This window comes from Rhineura floridana, chromosome 11, assembly GCF_030035675.1.
Source record: "Rhineura floridana isolate rRhiFlo1 chromosome 11, rRhiFlo1.hap2, whole genome shotgun sequence".
Classification (NCBI taxonomy): Eukaryota; Metazoa; Chordata; class Lepidosauria; order Squamata; family Rhineuridae; genus Rhineura; species Rhineura floridana.
Genome location: NC_084490.1, coordinates 7428437 through 7446454, shown reverse-complemented (window position 1 = coordinate 7446454; position 18018 = coordinate 7428437). Strand labels below are relative to the sequence as shown.

General features: G+C 43.4%; 1 protein-coding gene across 1 annotated transcript; it reads right to left on the bottom strand.

The window, feature by feature from the left end:
• Positions 1-3969: 3969 nt before the first annotated feature.
• Positions 3970-15469, bottom strand: LOC133366898 (vomeronasal type-2 receptor 26-like). The gene is made up of 5 exons (XM_061590439.1): positions 15261-15469; positions 7366-7657; positions 5581-5808; positions 4957-5083; positions 3970-4871 (listed from the first exon to the last, which is right to left on the bottom strand). The coding sequence occupies exons 1-5, from the start codon at positions 15467-15469 to the stop codon at positions 3970-3972; spliced, it is 1758 nt and encodes a 585-aa protein (XP_061446423.1).
• Positions 15470-18018: the final 2549 nt, after the last annotated feature.

Here is an 18018-nt window from a genome sequence, read left to right as displayed (position 1 = left end):
TCTGAAGGGAAGAGAAATAGGTTTCATTCCAGATTTCTGCAAACAGCATCTCCAAAAGGAAACTGAGGCCCTACTGAGGCCATTGGCTTGACCAGGGGACTCAAAGCAATGATAATCCTAGAATGAAGGCAACTGTGCTTTAGAATTTGACCTGCATCTTATTCAAGTTGTGGGGTGCCCACCTTTCAATTTGTTAGAGGAAGGGATGTGGCTCAGTGGTAGAGCATCTGCATTTCATGCAGAAGGTCCAAGGTTCAATCGCCACCATCTCTAGGTTGGACTAGGAATGTCCTCTGTTTGAAACCCTGGAGAGCTGCTGTCAGTCAGTGTAGACAATACCATGCTAGAAAGGCCAATGATCTGACTCAGTGTAAGATAGCTTCCATAGGTAAGAAGTCGATCATTTAAGATTGGTAACTAATTTGCTTGCTTTGACTAGTCATAAAACAGACTGAGGTGCAATTATTGCTCTTGATGCTGAAAAAAAGCATTTGAAAAGATTTATTGGCAAATGTGTTTGTTACTTTGGAGAAGTTTAGATTTTCTCAAGATGTTATACAGTGGATCAGAGTTCTATATCTCTCTCTGAAATCTCAAGTAAAGACAAACTGAATTCTTTCAAATCCCAAGACAGGGCTGCTCTCTTTCTCCATTAATATTTGATTTATGTTTGGAACTCTTGGCATGTGCCATGAGATAGAACAGGGAAATTTATGGTTTCATGAATGCACACATGGAATTTAAATTAGTGAGAGCTTTCAGGGTCCAGTGCCCCTGTAGACCAGTCACTGAAAATGTCATCCCATTCAAAGTCCTCCTCCTCCTCCTTGTTCTCACCACTCCATGCCCTTTCTGTGGGGATTATGAAATCATCCCCCCTCCATGATGACCTTCCCCCCACCCTGGAGGCTTGGGTAGCATTCATGGAATTATCTCACCAAATCTTGGGCATGGACATCCCACACTGCCTCCCAGGATCTTTTATCCGGTCTAAACCTATTCCAGTAGAGTAGGTACTGAAGCTTCCCTTGGAGCTGACAGGAGTCAAGAATTTGCTCCACCTCATATTCCTCCTGGCCATCAACTAGTACAGGAGTGGGTGGTGACTCAGGTGCCTGGCATGGATGTGGCAGTTACTTGGGGTTAGCAACGAATGGTGGAATACTGAGTGGATTTTCATGGAGGCAGGTAGGCATAAGCAATACACTACTGGGTTGATCTGTGCCTCTACTTCAAAGGACCCCACCCGCCAAGCTTCTGACTTATGTCAGGCAGCAGTCATTATTATTATTATTATTATTATTTATTAAATTTATAAATTAAATTTGTCATTGGCAAGTAATGCATGGAAAGCCACACTCTATCCCCCACCTAGATTTCAGGAGCAGGGTGGTGATGCTGGTAGGTGACCTGATTATAGGCAGCCTTGCCCCTCTCCAGTTGCTCTTACTGCATCTGTCTATAGCTCTTACTTATATTCTGCTGTCACAGGGACAGCCAGAGTGATGGTAGGATTGTGAAAGGCGCAAGAGTGGTAGCCATAACTGGCGAGAAAAGGAGTCTGTTAGGTAGATGCATGCACTGAATTGTTGTAGATGAACTCTACGAGAGGCAACAGGGACACCCAGTTGTCCTGCTGATAATTGACATAGCAGCAAAGGTACTGTTCTAGAGTGACATTAACCTTGGGTGCTTTCACACATGGGGCTAATAGCGCTAGTTTAACGGAATAATATTCCGGATTTCAAAAATCCCATTCACACTGCAGTACCTGTTATACCGGCATTTTGCGCAACAGTCTTTCACACAGGTCTTCACCTACCAGTTTGAGGCCTGTTCTTTCGGTGAGTGGGGGGGTTTGAAGGAGGCGCGATCGCGCTCAGCTGAGAGGCGGGCCAGCACAGCAGCAGAGGCTCTGGTTAAGCAGCAGCAGCATAGGCTGCTCTCCAGGAGCAGCTGGGATCGGCTAGGAGGTGCCACGGTGGCAGTTGGTAAGGGCGGGAACGCACTGCATGCTGGGATAGCTGTCACGTGAGCAGCGGCAGTAGCGCAAAACTCCCGCAATCTTCCAGGTTCCCAGCCTGCTATCGGAATTTTCCCAGTATCATTTATTGCAGAATTTAGTGCAAAACTTCCACTACATTCCACCAGAATTCTGGAGCTACCCGTTATGTCATAGAATCATAGAATCATAGAGTTGGAAGGGGCCTTGTAGGCCATCGAGTCCAACCCCCTGCTCACAGCAAGAAATCCACAGCTAGAGCATCTCCCGCAGATAGCTGTCCAGCCTCTGCTTGAAGACATCCCGCAAAGGATGTATGTGAAAGCTCAAATTTTATGTGCAAATTAACAATAAATAAATCATCAGAATAACAGAATAAAGTGCAGTGTGAAAGCACCCCTTCTCTGTCTGCCCGTCTGACTGAGGATGGTGTGCAGAAGACAGCCATAGCTCAGTCTATAGCAGTTACAACAGGTTTCACCAAAAATGGGTGGTGAACTGGGGTCTCCGGTTTGAGACCACACCAGTTGGGAGACCATGCACTTAAACAACATGTTTGATGAAGAGTTGAGCCGTCTCTTCTGCAAATGGTAAGCTGGCACATGGGGTGAAATGATCCATTTTACTGAAGGCATTGACTACCATCATACAGAATGGTGTAATATTACCTTGTGTTGCCATCCATCCCAGTATTTATTTTGTTTATTTTGGTAAAAGAAATAAAAAATGTACTTGTAAATGTCCATACCATTGCATCTTATCGTTCTGTGTTGCTTCTTTGATTGCCGAAAATTGAATCATTGTCCTGTCTTCAATCAGTTCTCTGTTTCTAAATAAGGATGCAACCAAACCCAAGATCTGCCAGGATGAGTGAGATAGGATCTGGCAGATCACTGGCTAAGCTAGCTAGTTCCTGGCTCAGCCACACTACTTCAGAATAAGTCACTCCTGGCTCACCCAGAGATAAGCCAGCTTAATTTGCTGATCCTGTTTTAGCCAGGACTCAGATGGCTGAGATGAAAGCAGCATAATTTATGCCGGCATAAGTCCCCAAAGATGGGTGTTCCAGGGGAGTGGCAGGGGCAGGATTGAGGGAAGGGGAATTTACTCTTGATTCTAACTCTGATTGATTAAATAGATAGATAGATTGATTGATTCTAACTCTGTTCAGCTCAGTTGCATGACCTGGCAACCTGGCTGAACTTACACAGATGCAAGTCAAACTCCATTTTACAGGTTAATTTTCCCTCTGCCAGTTTAACCAGTTTAATTTAAGCTGTCATCAATTACACTGGCTTCCATGATTTAAGATTGCTCTGCTATTCTTTTTCCCCCACATGTTAAAGCCATAGTTCTGCTTAATGTTATCTATGCCCAACTGAAGTGGAGAATTTGTTGGACTTATTAACGTATAAAAATCCTATATTTGTAACCAATTGTAAACCAGGTAATTATCTTCAGTTTTGTCATGTGATTTACTGGGTGAATTCAAACAAATATAAACAATGTCCAACCTTATGGGTCAGGAAAAGCCTGGACAAAAAGATCTCTTTACAAGACTATTGAATGAGCTGATGTTTGCAGCTTTACATGTGGCAGAGGGCATTATAGTGCAGGAGAAATATAATAAAGCACAAACAGATAGATTATTTACAACTCTTAACAATGAAAATATCTGATGCAATATGAAAAGAAGGCTCACACATGAATATCAAATACATCCTTGATTTAAAGAGTGACTGCTCATTATATTACAATGAATCTCACTCATGCAGCACAGAGCACTTCTGTCCAGATCCATTCAAAAATAAGATTCCATCACAGAACAGGTCCTCTTGTGAGACAGATGAAAGAAGCATTTTGTGAAGGGTCCTTGTAGCGAAACTTTCTAGAGAGACACTTGAAGGTAATTTCCTCCAAATACCTTTCCTAAGACATGTTAGGGTATGATGAGTAAAATAGGATATTTAATTCTTTCTCCTTATTAATTGCCCCCTATTGTTCAATTCAGGTCTCAGCAGAATGATGTAGCACTTTGGGGAAAAGATACATCCCAATAACCCAGCAGTGGAAGCTAAGATAGAGAAGATCTCCACAGTCACCATACCCTTTCCTCTTGTGCTCAGGTAAGTTGGAACAAAGGAGACCCACACACTACAGAATGCCAACATGCTGAAAGTAATGAATTTGGCTTCATTAAAACTATCAGGTAACTTGCGGGCCAGGAATGCCACAATGAAACTAGCAAAGGCCAAGAGGCCCATGTAGCCAAGGACACAGTAAAACATGGGGACTGACCCTTCATTACATTGCAAAATGATTTCACAATTTACTGAATCCATGTCCAAATCAGGGAACGGAGGTGAGGTTGCAAGCCACATAGTGCAAATACTTGATTGAATAAGAGAGCAAGAAAGAACAAGGGAGGTAGTCAATCTTTTCCCCACCCATTTTCTCATACTGGAACCTGGTTTGGTGGCCATGAAAGCTACAATCACAGTGATAGTTTTGGCCAAAATACAAGAAACAGCCACTGAGAAGATGATGCTGAAAGTTGGTTGACGGAGAATGCAGGTCACTTTCCCAGGTTGACCAAGAAATAGTAAAGAGGAGAGGAAGCAGAGCAAGAGAGAGATGAGGAGAGTGTAGGTGAGATCCCGGTTGTTGGCTTTGACTATGGGTGTATCTTTGTGCTTAATAAAAGTTCCTATCACCAAGGCTGTGATGAGAGAAAATGAAACAGCCACTAAGGCTAAAGTGATTCCCAAAGGTTCTTCGTAAGACAGAAAGTTAATACGTTTGGGGATGCAAGCATCTCTGTTTACACTTGGGCATTGTTCTGTGGGGCATTTGAAACAGTCATCCATATCTGAAAAACACAAACGGACCTAAGTTCAGTATCAATTCATCAGATATATTACATTGAAATAACTCCATACAAATATATAACCTACCTGTCTGGTTTGATATCTTCCCCTCTGGGCATGGAGTACAATCATAGCAGCAAAACGTTTCCCCTTCCTTCCTTTTCTTCTGATGACCAAGGTGGCAGTGTTCATTGCACACAGAAACAGGAAGCACCTATTCCAATATAACAAGTGTTTTGGATAGAAGGTTTATGAAGAACTTTGATGTGGATCACCTTCAGAGTCATACCACATTATAGCAAGGCGTGGTAAGTATTACCCATGTTGGTGTACATGGTTTCACTAACAATCTGCATAATATGTGTTGGTTTTTATCTTGAAATACAGAAATATGGAATTTTTCATCTAGTTTGGGAATGGGTTGGGAGCTCTGTGAAAAAAGTTTATGTCGATCAGCCCCAGAACCTTACTGCTTACAGATTTTTATACTATTAAGCAGTTTATAAATGATTTTAAAAAGAAAATAAGTATCATATTTAAACATGGTGCGGCAAGTATAAAAATGCAGTTGTTTAGCCCTCCTCTTCCAGCATCAAGCAGGCTAGTAAATATTTTTGCAGACTAGTATTTTTGTAGGGTTTTGCAATAGGGTTTTTTTCAACCTAATGATCCATTTTTTGAGCATAGAGTCTGGAACTGCAAAATTCATACCTGGTTAAAACTTCTGGGCCACACAATTATATTCTCATTAATAATGAATTCTTGCCCTTCTAGTTCATTGAGATCCACTCTTCCAACTTTCACTCTCTGGAATGACTTATTTGGGAAAGTGACCAGGTTCGTTATATCAAATCCGCCCTTCAGTTCTCTCTGATCATTAAAGGACACAGTTTCGCCAACTGAATTGTTAAACAAAATCCTCTGGAGATATAGGTCAACCTAGATTAAAGAGAAAAAGAGTATGTTTGGTTTTTCAGACTTAAATTGATTTCATCCTCCTATTCCAGAATGAACAGAATAAAATGTATCAACTCATAAATTAGAGAGTAGACAGGCACACAATGAAGACTTTTGTTCAAGCATACATATTAAGGTAGTGTTTGGTTTTATAATTACTTTTGTTTTATTGTTTCGTTTTATGTATGGTTTGTTTTTATGTGTGCTGCTTAGAAATGAGAATGATTAAGCAGAATATAAATGTCTTAAATGAATAAATAAAACCATATATAGTAAATGGCTGAAGTGCACACCACTTTTTCATCCATTCTTCCCAGATGAGATGTTAGGTGAAATCTCATCATGTATTAATCTGTCCATTGAAATGAGAACTAAGATATGGAGGCGTTACCTGCCATGGATGCAGTGACTGACGTTCATCAACTTGACCCTGCACAGTTGCCCTTTGGTTGGATTTAGATGAGTAAATGCCATGCAAAGCATGAGCCAAAGCATAGACAGCATTGTAGATACTGTAGCTGTGGCTAGTCATGCGCATTTCGAAAAGACCTGTACTAAGACTTTCCAACTTCTCCTCTCCAGAACATGTCTCATTGATCTGCACAAGTAAGTTTGCATCTGGAAATACGCAATCAAATGCTTGCTCCCAAATGTATTTGCAAAAGCCATCTACTTGCGTCCTGAAAGGTTTTATGTTCTGGATAAATTCCTCAAACTCCAAAACCTCTCTTGAGTGACTTGCAAAGGAAATGGCACCTTGGAACAGCTGGAAATCCCAGTTTCTCTGAGCACCAGTTGATATGAAATCTATCTGGGCTGTCATAATCCAGACCTTTCCAAATGACAAGCTTTCCTCTTCTCCATGATATTGAATAAAATTAACAGCTACCAGCCAGGAAATTGTCAAAGATCCTCCGTAACACACCAATGTATTGGCACTGTTATCTCTGAGAGATACATAAATTCTTGCAATTATATCAAATATTTCACCAAGATTATCAATATGAACTTGCTGTGGTATTCTTTTTGTGAAGGCTGAACAGATTTTATTCTGGGAAAACAATTCCTCCAGGGTCCCCAAGAAAAGTTCACCACTGTTATCATCTATAACAAAGAGCCCAACCCATGTCCATCTGAAATACTGAAGTAACCGGACAATCCCTGTATATTGATGGTTTTCATTTGGAACCATGGAGTAGAAAGAAGAGCTCTGCATTGCTTTAATCTCCTCCGATGCAAATGAGCTATAGGTCAACTAAAATAAAGTTTAAAGTTATTGCAGATATAATTTAAGAGAATTCTCTGTGTGCCTTTTTATCTATTTCTATTGGTTGAAGGAATGTGTAGGTTCAGGGAGAGCAATCAAATGATTTGTTCATTGTTCTTTGAATTGTCTCAAGTTATGAGAATGTAATGCAATTTCCAGGATTTTTTTTTATTTCACTAGTCTCTCTCCTTCTCAACCAGACATTTTCTCTGATTATCAAAAGAGAAGAGTGAAATTTGCCACCCCCTCTTTCCCCAGTCCTCAGTTCCTACCTGTGTAATCTTGTAGAGATTTAAGAGGTCTGCCATGTGGAAAGAAATGTCAGGTGTAAGTCCCCCAATAGCAGCCATGAGGCTTTTCTGGGTGCCACATTTGTAGTTGGGGACAAGTCTATGTGATCTGAAGAGCAGGTCCAGAGTGGTCCTATAAGTCATCCTTGCATCATAGTAACTGTCATAGATGTGGAATCCAAGGGTGAAATTGGGTAAGATCCTGGGATTCTCATTGATTTCTTTTATGGCAAACACCAAGGCCAGGATATGCTGATAGAACTTTGTCACTACACTGCCAATGGAATTAACATATTATTTTAGGAAAACTCATACTTCAATGGATGCCACTGTGATGCCACAATCCCATTCATTTCTATATCGTTTAATATGTATTTATGCTTCTAAATCAATAAATGCCTTCAGCCCAGATATAATTCATAATATAGCCAGCCACCTGCTTACTCGACCCTTGCCCGTCGTGGCTCATTATGAGCTTCAAGGACAGACTGGGTGAGGGGATCAAGATGGTGGTAAATACGTCCCTGGAAGAGGGAGTAATGCCATCAGCTCTCAAGGAGGCAGTAATAAAACCAATTCTAAAGAAGCCCTCCTTGGATCCCCAAGATCTGAACAACTTTTGCCCAGTCTCAAATCTGCCATTCCTGGGCAAGGCGGTTGAGCGGGTGGTGGTGAAGCAGTTGCAAGTGCATTTGGAGGAAGTGGATTATCTGGATCCATTTCAATCAGGCTTCAGGCCTGGATATGGGACTGAAATGGCCTTGGTCACCTTGGTGGATGATATGAGGAGGGCATTGGATAGGGGCGAATGCACTTTCCTTGTCCTCCTGGATCTCTCAGCGGCTTTTGATACCATTGACCATGGTATCCTTCTGGACCGCCTGAAGAGGTTAGGCATAGGGGGCACTGTATTGCAGTGGTTCCGTTCCTTCCTCTCTGGTAGGTACCAGAGAGTGGCATTGGAGGATGAGGTTTTGGATCCTTGGCCTCTCACTTGTGGGGTGCCACAGGGCTCCATCCTCTCCCCGATGCTGTTCAACATCTATATAAAGCCGCTGGGGGCTATCATCAGAAGATCTGGGCTGCAGTGTCACCAGTATGCGGATGACATGCAGCTCTATCTCTCATTCAAATCTTCACCGAGGTTGGCTGTAGAAACCCTATCCAAGTGCCTGGAGTCAGTGAGTGGCTGGATGGGAAGGAATAAGCTGAAGCTGAACCCTGACAAAACTGAGGTACTGTTTGTGGGAGACAAGGGAAGGTTGGGGGATGTTGGCCTAGTGCTCAATGGGGTACAATTGGCCCTGAAAGACCAGGCCTGCAGCTTGGGGGTCATTCCCAGCTGTCCATGGAGGCTCAGGTCTCGGCTGTGAGCCAGGCGGTGCTGTATCAACTCCATCTGATACGGAGGCTGCACCCCTTCCTTCCCAACCATCTGCTCCCATCTGCGGTACATGCCCTGGTCTCCTCTTGCCTAGACTACTATAATGCACTGTATGTGGGGTTTTATTTATATTTTATTTTATTTATTATTTCAATTTATATACCGCCCTTAGCAGAATAGCTCTCAGGGCGGTGAACAAACAAGATAAAATACAATATATCATAGTAAAAAATCACAAAAACATGTACAAACAAACAACAGAAAGCACAACAAAAATGAAATACAACACAAATTAAGAAGGATACATGTTAAAAGTAGAAAGATTAAGAAAATTAAAAGATTAAAATCCCTGGGAGCATAAAAAGGTCTTTACCTGGCGCCGGAAAGATAGAAGTGTAGGCGCCAGGCGTACCTCTTCGGGGAGGCTGTTCCACAACTCAGGGGCCACCACAGAAAAGACCCTAGATCTAGTAACCACCCTCCGGGCTTCCCGATGAGCTGGTACCTGGAGGAGGGCCTTAGATTCTGAACGAAGTGAACGGGTAGGTTCATAGCGAGAGAGGCGTTCCACAAGGTATTGAGGTCCCACGCCGTGTAAGGCTTTATAGGTCAAAACCAGCACCTTGAATCTCGCCCGGAAGCAAATAGGGAGCCAGTGCAGACGCGCCAGAATAGGTGTTATATGCGAAGACTGACTGGTCCTCGTCAATAGTCTGGCAGCCGCGTTCTGCACCAGCTGAAGCTTCCGAACTGTCTTCAAGGGCAGCCCTATGTAGAGCGCATTACAGTAATCCAACCTAGAAGTTACCAGAGCATGAACAACGGAGGCGAGGTCGTCCCTGTCCAGATAGGGGCGTAGTTGGGCTACCAGACGAAGATGGTAAAATGCATTCCGTGCCACCGAGGCCACTTGGGCCTCGAGAGACAAGGAAGAATCGAAAAGAACCCCCAAACTACGTACCTGTTCTTTCAGGGGGAGTGTAACCCCATCCAGAACAGGGTGAACATCCACCATCTGAGCAGGGAAGGCGTTCACCAGCAGTGTCTCGGTCTTGTCTGGATTGAGTCTCAGTTTATTAGCTCTCATCCAGTCCACTATCAGGCAACGGTTCAGCACATCAACAGACTCACCTGAAGAAGATGAAAAGGAGAAATAGAGCTGCGTGTCATCAGCATATTGATGGCAACGCACTCCAAAACTCCTGATGACCGCACCCAGCGGCTGCATGTAGATGTTGAAAAGCATGGGGGACAAAACCGACCCCTGAGGGACTCCACAATGGAGAGTCCATGGTGTCGAGTGATGTTCCCCAAGCACTACCTTCTGGTGATGGTCCGCGAAGTAGGAGTGGAACCACTGCCAAGCAGTGCCCCCGACACCCAACTCCGCAAGTCTCCCCAGAAGGATACCATGGTCGATGGTATCAAACGCCGCTGAGAGATCAAGGAGAATCAACAGAGTCACACTCCCCCTGTCCCTCTCCCGACAAAGGTCATCATACAGGGCGACCAAGGCTGTTTCAGTGCCAAAACCAGGCCTAAAACTGGATTGAAACGGATCTAGATAATCGGTTTCATCCAAGAGCGCCTGGAGCTGGCCGGCAACCACCCGTTCCAAAACCTTGCCCAAAAAAGGGACATTCGCCACTGGTCTATAGTTGTTCAAGTTATCTGGGTCCAAGGAGGGTTTCTTTAAAAGAGGTCTCACTACTGCCTCCTTGAGGCTACCAGGGACTACTCCCTCCCTCAAGGAGGCATTAACCACTTCCTTGGCCCAACCGGTGGTCCCAGCCCTGCTAGCTTTCACTAGCCAAGATGGGCAAGGATCCAGAACAGACGTGGTTGCCCGAACCATTCCAAGCACCTTGTCCACTTCCTCGAGCTGCACCAACTGAAACTCATCCAATAATGAAGGACAAGGCTGTGCTCCGGACACTTCAATGGATTCATCTGTCGCAACATCGGAGTCAAGATCCCTGCGGATACATGCGATCTTATCTTGAAAGTGTCCAGCAATTTCGTTGCAGCGGGCTTCCGATGTTTCCGTAGTATCGTGGGGGCCAGAGTGTAAGAGCCCACGCACGACTTTAAAAAGCTCCGCTGGGCGGCTTAAAGATGATCTAATAGAGGCAGCAAAATAGAGCTTCTTTGCTGTCCTTACCACTTTTGTATACAACTTATTGGTGGCACTTACCAAGGCATGATTGTATCCACTGGGAGTTTTCCTCCATCTGCACTCCAGCCTCCTCCTCTCATGTTTCATCGCTCTCAGCTCCGGGGTATACCACGGAGCTGTATGAGCTCTACAGCGAAGGGGACGCGCGGGAGCAATCGTGTCAATAGCCCGGGTCATTTCTGTATTCCACAGTGCGACGAGGGCCTCGACAGGAGCACCAGTCCTATCAGCCGGAAAATCTCCCAGAGCCCTCTGAAAACCTACAGGATCCATCCGGCTCCGGGAGCGGATCAACTTAATAGATCCTCCACCTTTGCAGAGGGAAAGAGCCGCTGTAAGTCTAAATCTCAGCAAGCGGTGATCTGTCCATGACAATGGGGTAGATGAAAAACACCCCACTGCCAGATCACCATCTCCATGTCCAGTGGCGAAGATCAAATCAAGAGTATGTCCCGACACATGCGTTGGGCCGGTAGAAAATTGAGACAGCCCCATTGTTGTCATGGAGGCCATGAAGTCCTGAGCTGCGCCAGATAAGACAGCCTCGGCATGGACGTTGAAATCCCCCGGTACCAAAAGTCTAGGGGATCTCAAGAGCACCTCCGAGACTATCTCTGTCTGGTTACCTTTGAAAATGGTCCAGAAGCTGCAACTGGTCCAGAATGTGGCAGCTCGCCTGATTAAAGGCAGCCTCCGGCGAGATCACATCACTCCAGTGCTGAAGGAGTTGCACTGGTTACCGGTTGTTTTCCGGGCCCAATTCAAGGTGTTGGTTCTGACCTTTAAAACCCTATACGGTTTCGGCCCAGGCTATCTGAAGGAGCACCTCCAACATCATCAGGGATGCTGCTCAACAAGATCAGCCTCAAAAGGCCTTCTGTCTATCCCACCAGTTAAAACAGCTAGACTGGTGAGAACAAGGGAGAGGGCTTTTTCCACTGTGGCCCTCACTTTGTGGAATTTCCTCCCAAATGATCTCCACCATGCCCCCTCTATGATGAGCTTCCGCCGGGCCTTGAAGACCTGGCTCTTCAGGCAGGCTTTTGGGGTGGGTTGGATTTTATTATTATTGTTGAGATTTTTAATGTTTTAATGTATTTGTATGTTTCTATTTTGTATGTCGCCCAGAGTGGCTGGACAGCCAGCCAAATGGGCGACTAATAAATTTAATAAATAATAACTAAATACCAGGATGTTGGTCATTCTGCTTTGCAGTTAATCTTTGACTAGCGATGGATGAATCTGCCCATTACAATTTCTCTCAGATTCTCAGTTTTCCAGTGTCCAATTAATTTCTCTACATTTCCTAACAGTTTGCATTTTTTTAAAAAAAGATCTTAATTTCAGTGTAAACATCTCCTGATACACACATTTTAAAAACAATTTCTCATAATGCAATATAGTTTTGCATTTTTTCACTAATATACACATTTTAGCGTGCTTTCCCTAAATGCAACCCCGGTTTTGTACACATTTTTTGGTTGGAGAACAAAAATCAAAAAAGTGGGGATGCTGAAGGAAGTTTGTTTTTTGCTCCATGTATTGTTTTAGAAAGTGTGACTTGCAGAGTTACATACTAAAATTCAAACCAAATTTCCCCCTTGTCCCTATCTTTAACACACCAATTATTATCTCTTGCTTCTGTTTTGGGAATCACTTTGGAAGAAAACATTTTCTTCATCATCTCATAGAATCATAGAATCATAGTGTTGGAAGGGGCCTTGTAGGCCATCGAGTCCAACCCCCTGCTCACAGCAGGAAATCCACAGCTAGAGCATCTACCGCAGATAGCTATCCAGCCTCTGCTTGAAGACATCCAGCGAAGGGAATCCCACCACCTCCCTAGGCAGTCGGTTCCATCTCTTTATTCTCTGGCTATTTACTATTTACACCAACCTGGGGGCCAATGAATACATTGAAGAAAGTGAGCAGCTCACATGCACCTATAAGTTACTTGAGTTGGTATCAGTCAAAGAAAATTCTAAGATGACAGAAACCTCTTTGTTAGTTTTACTAACCACTTCTGCTGGAGTAATATATATATAATGTGAGTCATCAGCAGTTACAGAAGAAGAAGAATTCTTTCTTAGTTCTGCCATGAAAGGCCACAAAAGAAACAGGAGAAAAAATGTATTCTCTGACACTCTGTTGATGTTTGGTGGATTCTCCCCCAGACTTTCAGTTCCGCACATTCTTGAAGAATGAAGTTATATCCCATTCTTATTATTGATTCTGTACCATGGCTTTTTTTGGCATTTTGTTTCCCTCTGATAGCAGTCCTCACAATCCTCCTTCTCTGCCATGTGTGTGTGTGTCTGTATACACATATATATACATATATATTTTTTTTATTTATTACATTTCTACCCTGCCTTTCTTTTTCATGATTGAAACCCAAGGCGGCTTACATATGGTTCCCTGGTGGTCTCCCATCCAGACACTGACCAGACCTGACCCGCAGGGTGCTGGCCTCATGTGCCTTCAGACCATAGCCTGGGACCTGGGATATATATATATATATATATACCAGTAATTCAAAATAAAACCTTATGAACACCAAAGTCAGGATCATTCAGACCATGGTATTCCCGATCTCTATGTATGGATGTGAAAGTTGGACAGTGAAAAAGGCGGATAAGAGAAAAATCAACTCATTTGAAATGTGGTGCTGGAGGACAGCTTTGTGCATATCATGGACTGTGAAAAAGACAAATAATTGGGTGTTGGAACAAATTAAACCAGAACTGTCACTAGAAGCTAAAATGATGAAACTGAGGTTACCTATTTGTTTCCGAGCCAAATTCAAGGTGTTGGTTTTGACCTATAAAGCCTTACACGGTGTGGGACCGCAATACCTTGTGGAACGCCTCTCCCGCTATGAACCTACCCATCCACTTCGTTCAGTATCTAAGGCCCTCCTCCGGGTACTAAATTATCAAGATGCCCGGAGGATTACTACTAGATCCAGGTCCTTTTCTGTAGTGGCCCCCGAATTGTGGAACAGCTTACCAGAGGAGGTACGCCTGGCGCCTACGGTACTTCCTTTCAGGCGCCAGGTTAAGACCTGACTATGCTCCCAGGCATTTTAATGTTTTAATGTTTAATGTTAACATTTAATGTTTCATGTTTAATGTTCTAGTTTTAAAATCTTGCTGCTATTTGTTATTGATTTTATTGTAATATTGCATTTTAACCTGTACACCGCCCAGAGAGCTATTAGCTACGGGTGGTTTATAAATTAAATGAAATAAATAAATAAATAAATAAATAAAATCATACTTTGGACACATCATGAGAAGACATGATTCACTAGAAAAGACAATAATGCTGGGAAAAACAGCAGGGAGTAGAAAAAGAAGAAGGCCAAACAAGAGATGGATTGATTCCATGAAGGAAGCCACAGACCTGAGCTTACAAGATCTGATCAGGGTGGGTCATGACAGATGCTCTTGGAGGTCGCTGATTCATAGGGTCGCCATAAGTCATAATCGACTTGAAGGCACATAACAACAACAACAAATTCAAAATAACACTTCATGCATCTGTAGCCCATGAAAGCTTATGCCATAAAAACTTGGTTAGTCTTTAAGATGCCACAAGACTCTTCAATGCTTTTATCAACGTGCCCTTTTAATTTAACAATCTTCTTAATCGAATTTGAAACCTACTTGAATTTCCATATTTTATTTTTTTAAAAATAAATCTATATTCCACCGTTCCTCCTAAAGAAGCAAAACTCTAAATGAGAAAACAACTGAACTAAAAGCATCTAAAAAGCCATTCCTATACAGATGCAGGCTGGGAAAGAAATAAAGTTTGTATGTCTGTACATGCATTCCATATCCTCACTAGTGATCCACTGTAATAAATTGGCACACATCTGTATGCATGAAACTATGGTGCAAGCAAATCAAACTAACAACTAAAGCTATCTCCGCGGAACACCTCCATATTGTTTTGCAAGAGGAAGGAGCTCTCACTATAGTATGACAAAGTTCATATTTCAAGTGATCTTATCAGTATGCAAAAGATTAAGAAATCAGTTGAGAAAAATGACTGAACCTTCATTAAACTAATTCTACATGTACTATCTTTTAATATACCCAGAGCTTGGAAAAGTTACTTTTTTGAACTACAACTCCCATCAGCCCCAGCCAGCATGGCCACTGGATTGGGCTGATGGGAGTTGTAGTTCAAAAAAGTAACTTTTCCAAGCTCTGAATACCATCGCTCATGTAAACATTTGTGTCAGTGTGTCTGTGTGATGTGGTGGAGCTCAGAAGAAACGGAAGGAGAAAATATACTGTATCTGCTTACTATGGAAAATCAAACAGCTCCTGAGAAAGTTGTTCCTGGAAAGAAACTTCAGGAAAATGGTTAATGATCTGAGAAGCAATCCCACCAATGAGGAGGTCACCTGGCTGGTACCATTCATGAGGAACAGGGATTGGATCACCTGCAGGGCACTTCATAGCACTCACTTTGCACACAAAGGAAGGCAGAAGAAGAAGCACCAGGAGCCTCATCATTGGGGCAGCAAAGCCTCTCTCAAGGTGCAGATTCGTCCTTGTCCAAACACATCATCTGCATGACTTGGGCTGCATTAGATGCTGACTGATGTTGGCAATTCACTTCTTAAAAAGAAACATATCACCTTTAAATACTTTTAGCATCAATAGTGTTACAAATGCTTTGAATAATAATTTAGATTGCTAACACTCCAATTTCAGTGCTGGGTGATTAAGATTTTTAAAAAGAGGATCTGTCAGTAATGAAGCCAAGAGAGAGCTCTCCACCCCTTATTGCTCCCACTCTCATCTCTCTGAACTTACAAGATCTGAGCAGGGTGGTTCATGACAGATGCTCTTGGAGGTCGCTGATTCATAGGGTCACCATAAGTCGAAGTCGACTTAGAGGCACATAACAACAAACTCATCTCTCAGTGACAATGGGGCATATTTATAACAGTTTCCAAACTTGCTTATTGCCTGATTTCTAGTGCCTTCTGGAAAATCTTTGGAGGTTTGGCCAAGAGAGCAAATAATTATGGCTTGGATAATTGGAGGGGAAGATAATTATTTCTGAGTGGCATTGTTGGTAGGAAGCATTTTTTTTATTTCATTTTTGCAATCTGATCACAAGATTTCTCTGTTCCCTAAATGAATGAGGAATGGGGCTTAGGTTACAGGTTTCCATGATAAGTAATCCTCACCCAAACTGGGAAACCTCTGCCCCTCCAGATGTTCTCTGACTCCATCTGCGACACCCAACATGACCAATTGTCAGGCATGATAATAATAATAAATAATAAATTTAATTTCTGTGTCGCCTATCTGGCCAAAGGCCACTCTAGGTGATGTACAAAACAGTTAAAACACAATGAGATAAAATACAATAATACAATAAAAACAGTATGAGAACAATACAGCAGCAACAATATTAAAACAGGGTAGGAGGCATTTCAGTCACAGTAATTAACCCTCCCCGGAGATCCCAAAGGCCTGTTGAAAGAGCCAGGTCTTTAAGGCTTTACGGAATACATTTAGGGAAGAGGCGTGCCGGAGATCTTGTGGGAGGGAGTTCCAGAGAGTGGGGGCCGCCACTGAGATTGCCCTCTCTCTTGTACCCACCAATCTAGCTGTTTTTGTCGGCGGGATTGAGAGAAGGCCTTGAGTGGCTGATCTTGTCGGGCGGCATAATTGGTGGCGCTCCGTAAGATAAACTGGGCCGAGACCGTATAGGGATTTAAAGGTTAATACCAACACCTTGAATTGGGCCCGGAAAACAACTGGAAGCCAGTGTAGATCGAACAACACTGGTGTGATGTGATCCCGGCGGCGACTATTCGTAAGTAGTCGAGCTGCCGCATTTTGTATAAGTTGTAATTTCCGGACCATTTTCAAGGGTAACCCCACGTAGAGCGCATTACAGTAGTCCAAACGAGAGGTGACCAGGGCGTGTACTACCAGGGGGAGCTGATGAGCAGGAAGGTAGGGTTGCAGCCTTCGTATGAGGTGTAGTTGATACCAGGCTGCCCGGCTCACCGCCGAAATCTGAGCCTCCATGGACAGCCTGGAGTCAAGTACAACCCCAAGGCTGCGGACCTGGTCCTTCAGGGGTAAACTCACCCCATTGAACTTCAGGTCAACATCTCCCAACCTTCTTTTGTCCCCCACAAGTAGCACCTCGGTCTTATCGAGGTTCAGCTTCAGCTTGTTCCTTCCCATCCATCCACTCACGGATTCCAGGCACTTGGACAAGGTCTCCACAGCCAACTCTGGTGAAGATTTAAACCAAAGATAGAGCTGAGTGTCATCTGCATATTGGTGACACTGCAGCCCAAATCTCCTGATGATTGTCCCCAGCGGCTTCATATAAATATTAAATAGCATGGGAGAGAGGATAGAGCCCTGTGGCACACCACAATTGAGAGGCCAAGGGTCTGAAACCTTCTCCCCCAATGCTACTTGTTGGTACCTATCGGAGAGAAAGGAACGGAACCACTGTAATACAGTGCCTCCAATTCCCAATTCCTCCAGGCGATGTAAAAGGATACTGTGGTCGACAGTATCAAAAGCCGCTGAGAGATCGAGGAGGACAAGAAAGGTGAATTCTCCCCTATCTAATGACCTCCTCAAATCATCCACCAGAGCGACCAAGGCTGTTTCAGTTCCGTGACCAGTCCTGAAACCCGATTGGTATGGATCCAAGTAATCCGTTTCATCCAAGTGTGTTGACAACTGGTTGGCCACCACTCGCTCAATGACCTTGCCCAAAAATGGTAGGTTCGAAATTGGGCGGAAGTTATTGAAAACTTGGGGATCCAAGGAGGGCTTCTTCAGGATGGGCTTTACAATTTCCTCCTTGAAGGCTGATGGTATCACACCTATTAGTGAATACATATATGCCTATTAGTGAATACATATATAGATGCACTATGAAAAAAAGGAAAAATGGACTGCCTTGAAATTGATCATGACTTATGGTGACTCTGTGAATAGAGTTTTCATGGTAAGCTGTATTCAGAGGTAGTTTACCATTGCCTTCCTCTGAGGCTGAGAGACGACGGGCCAAA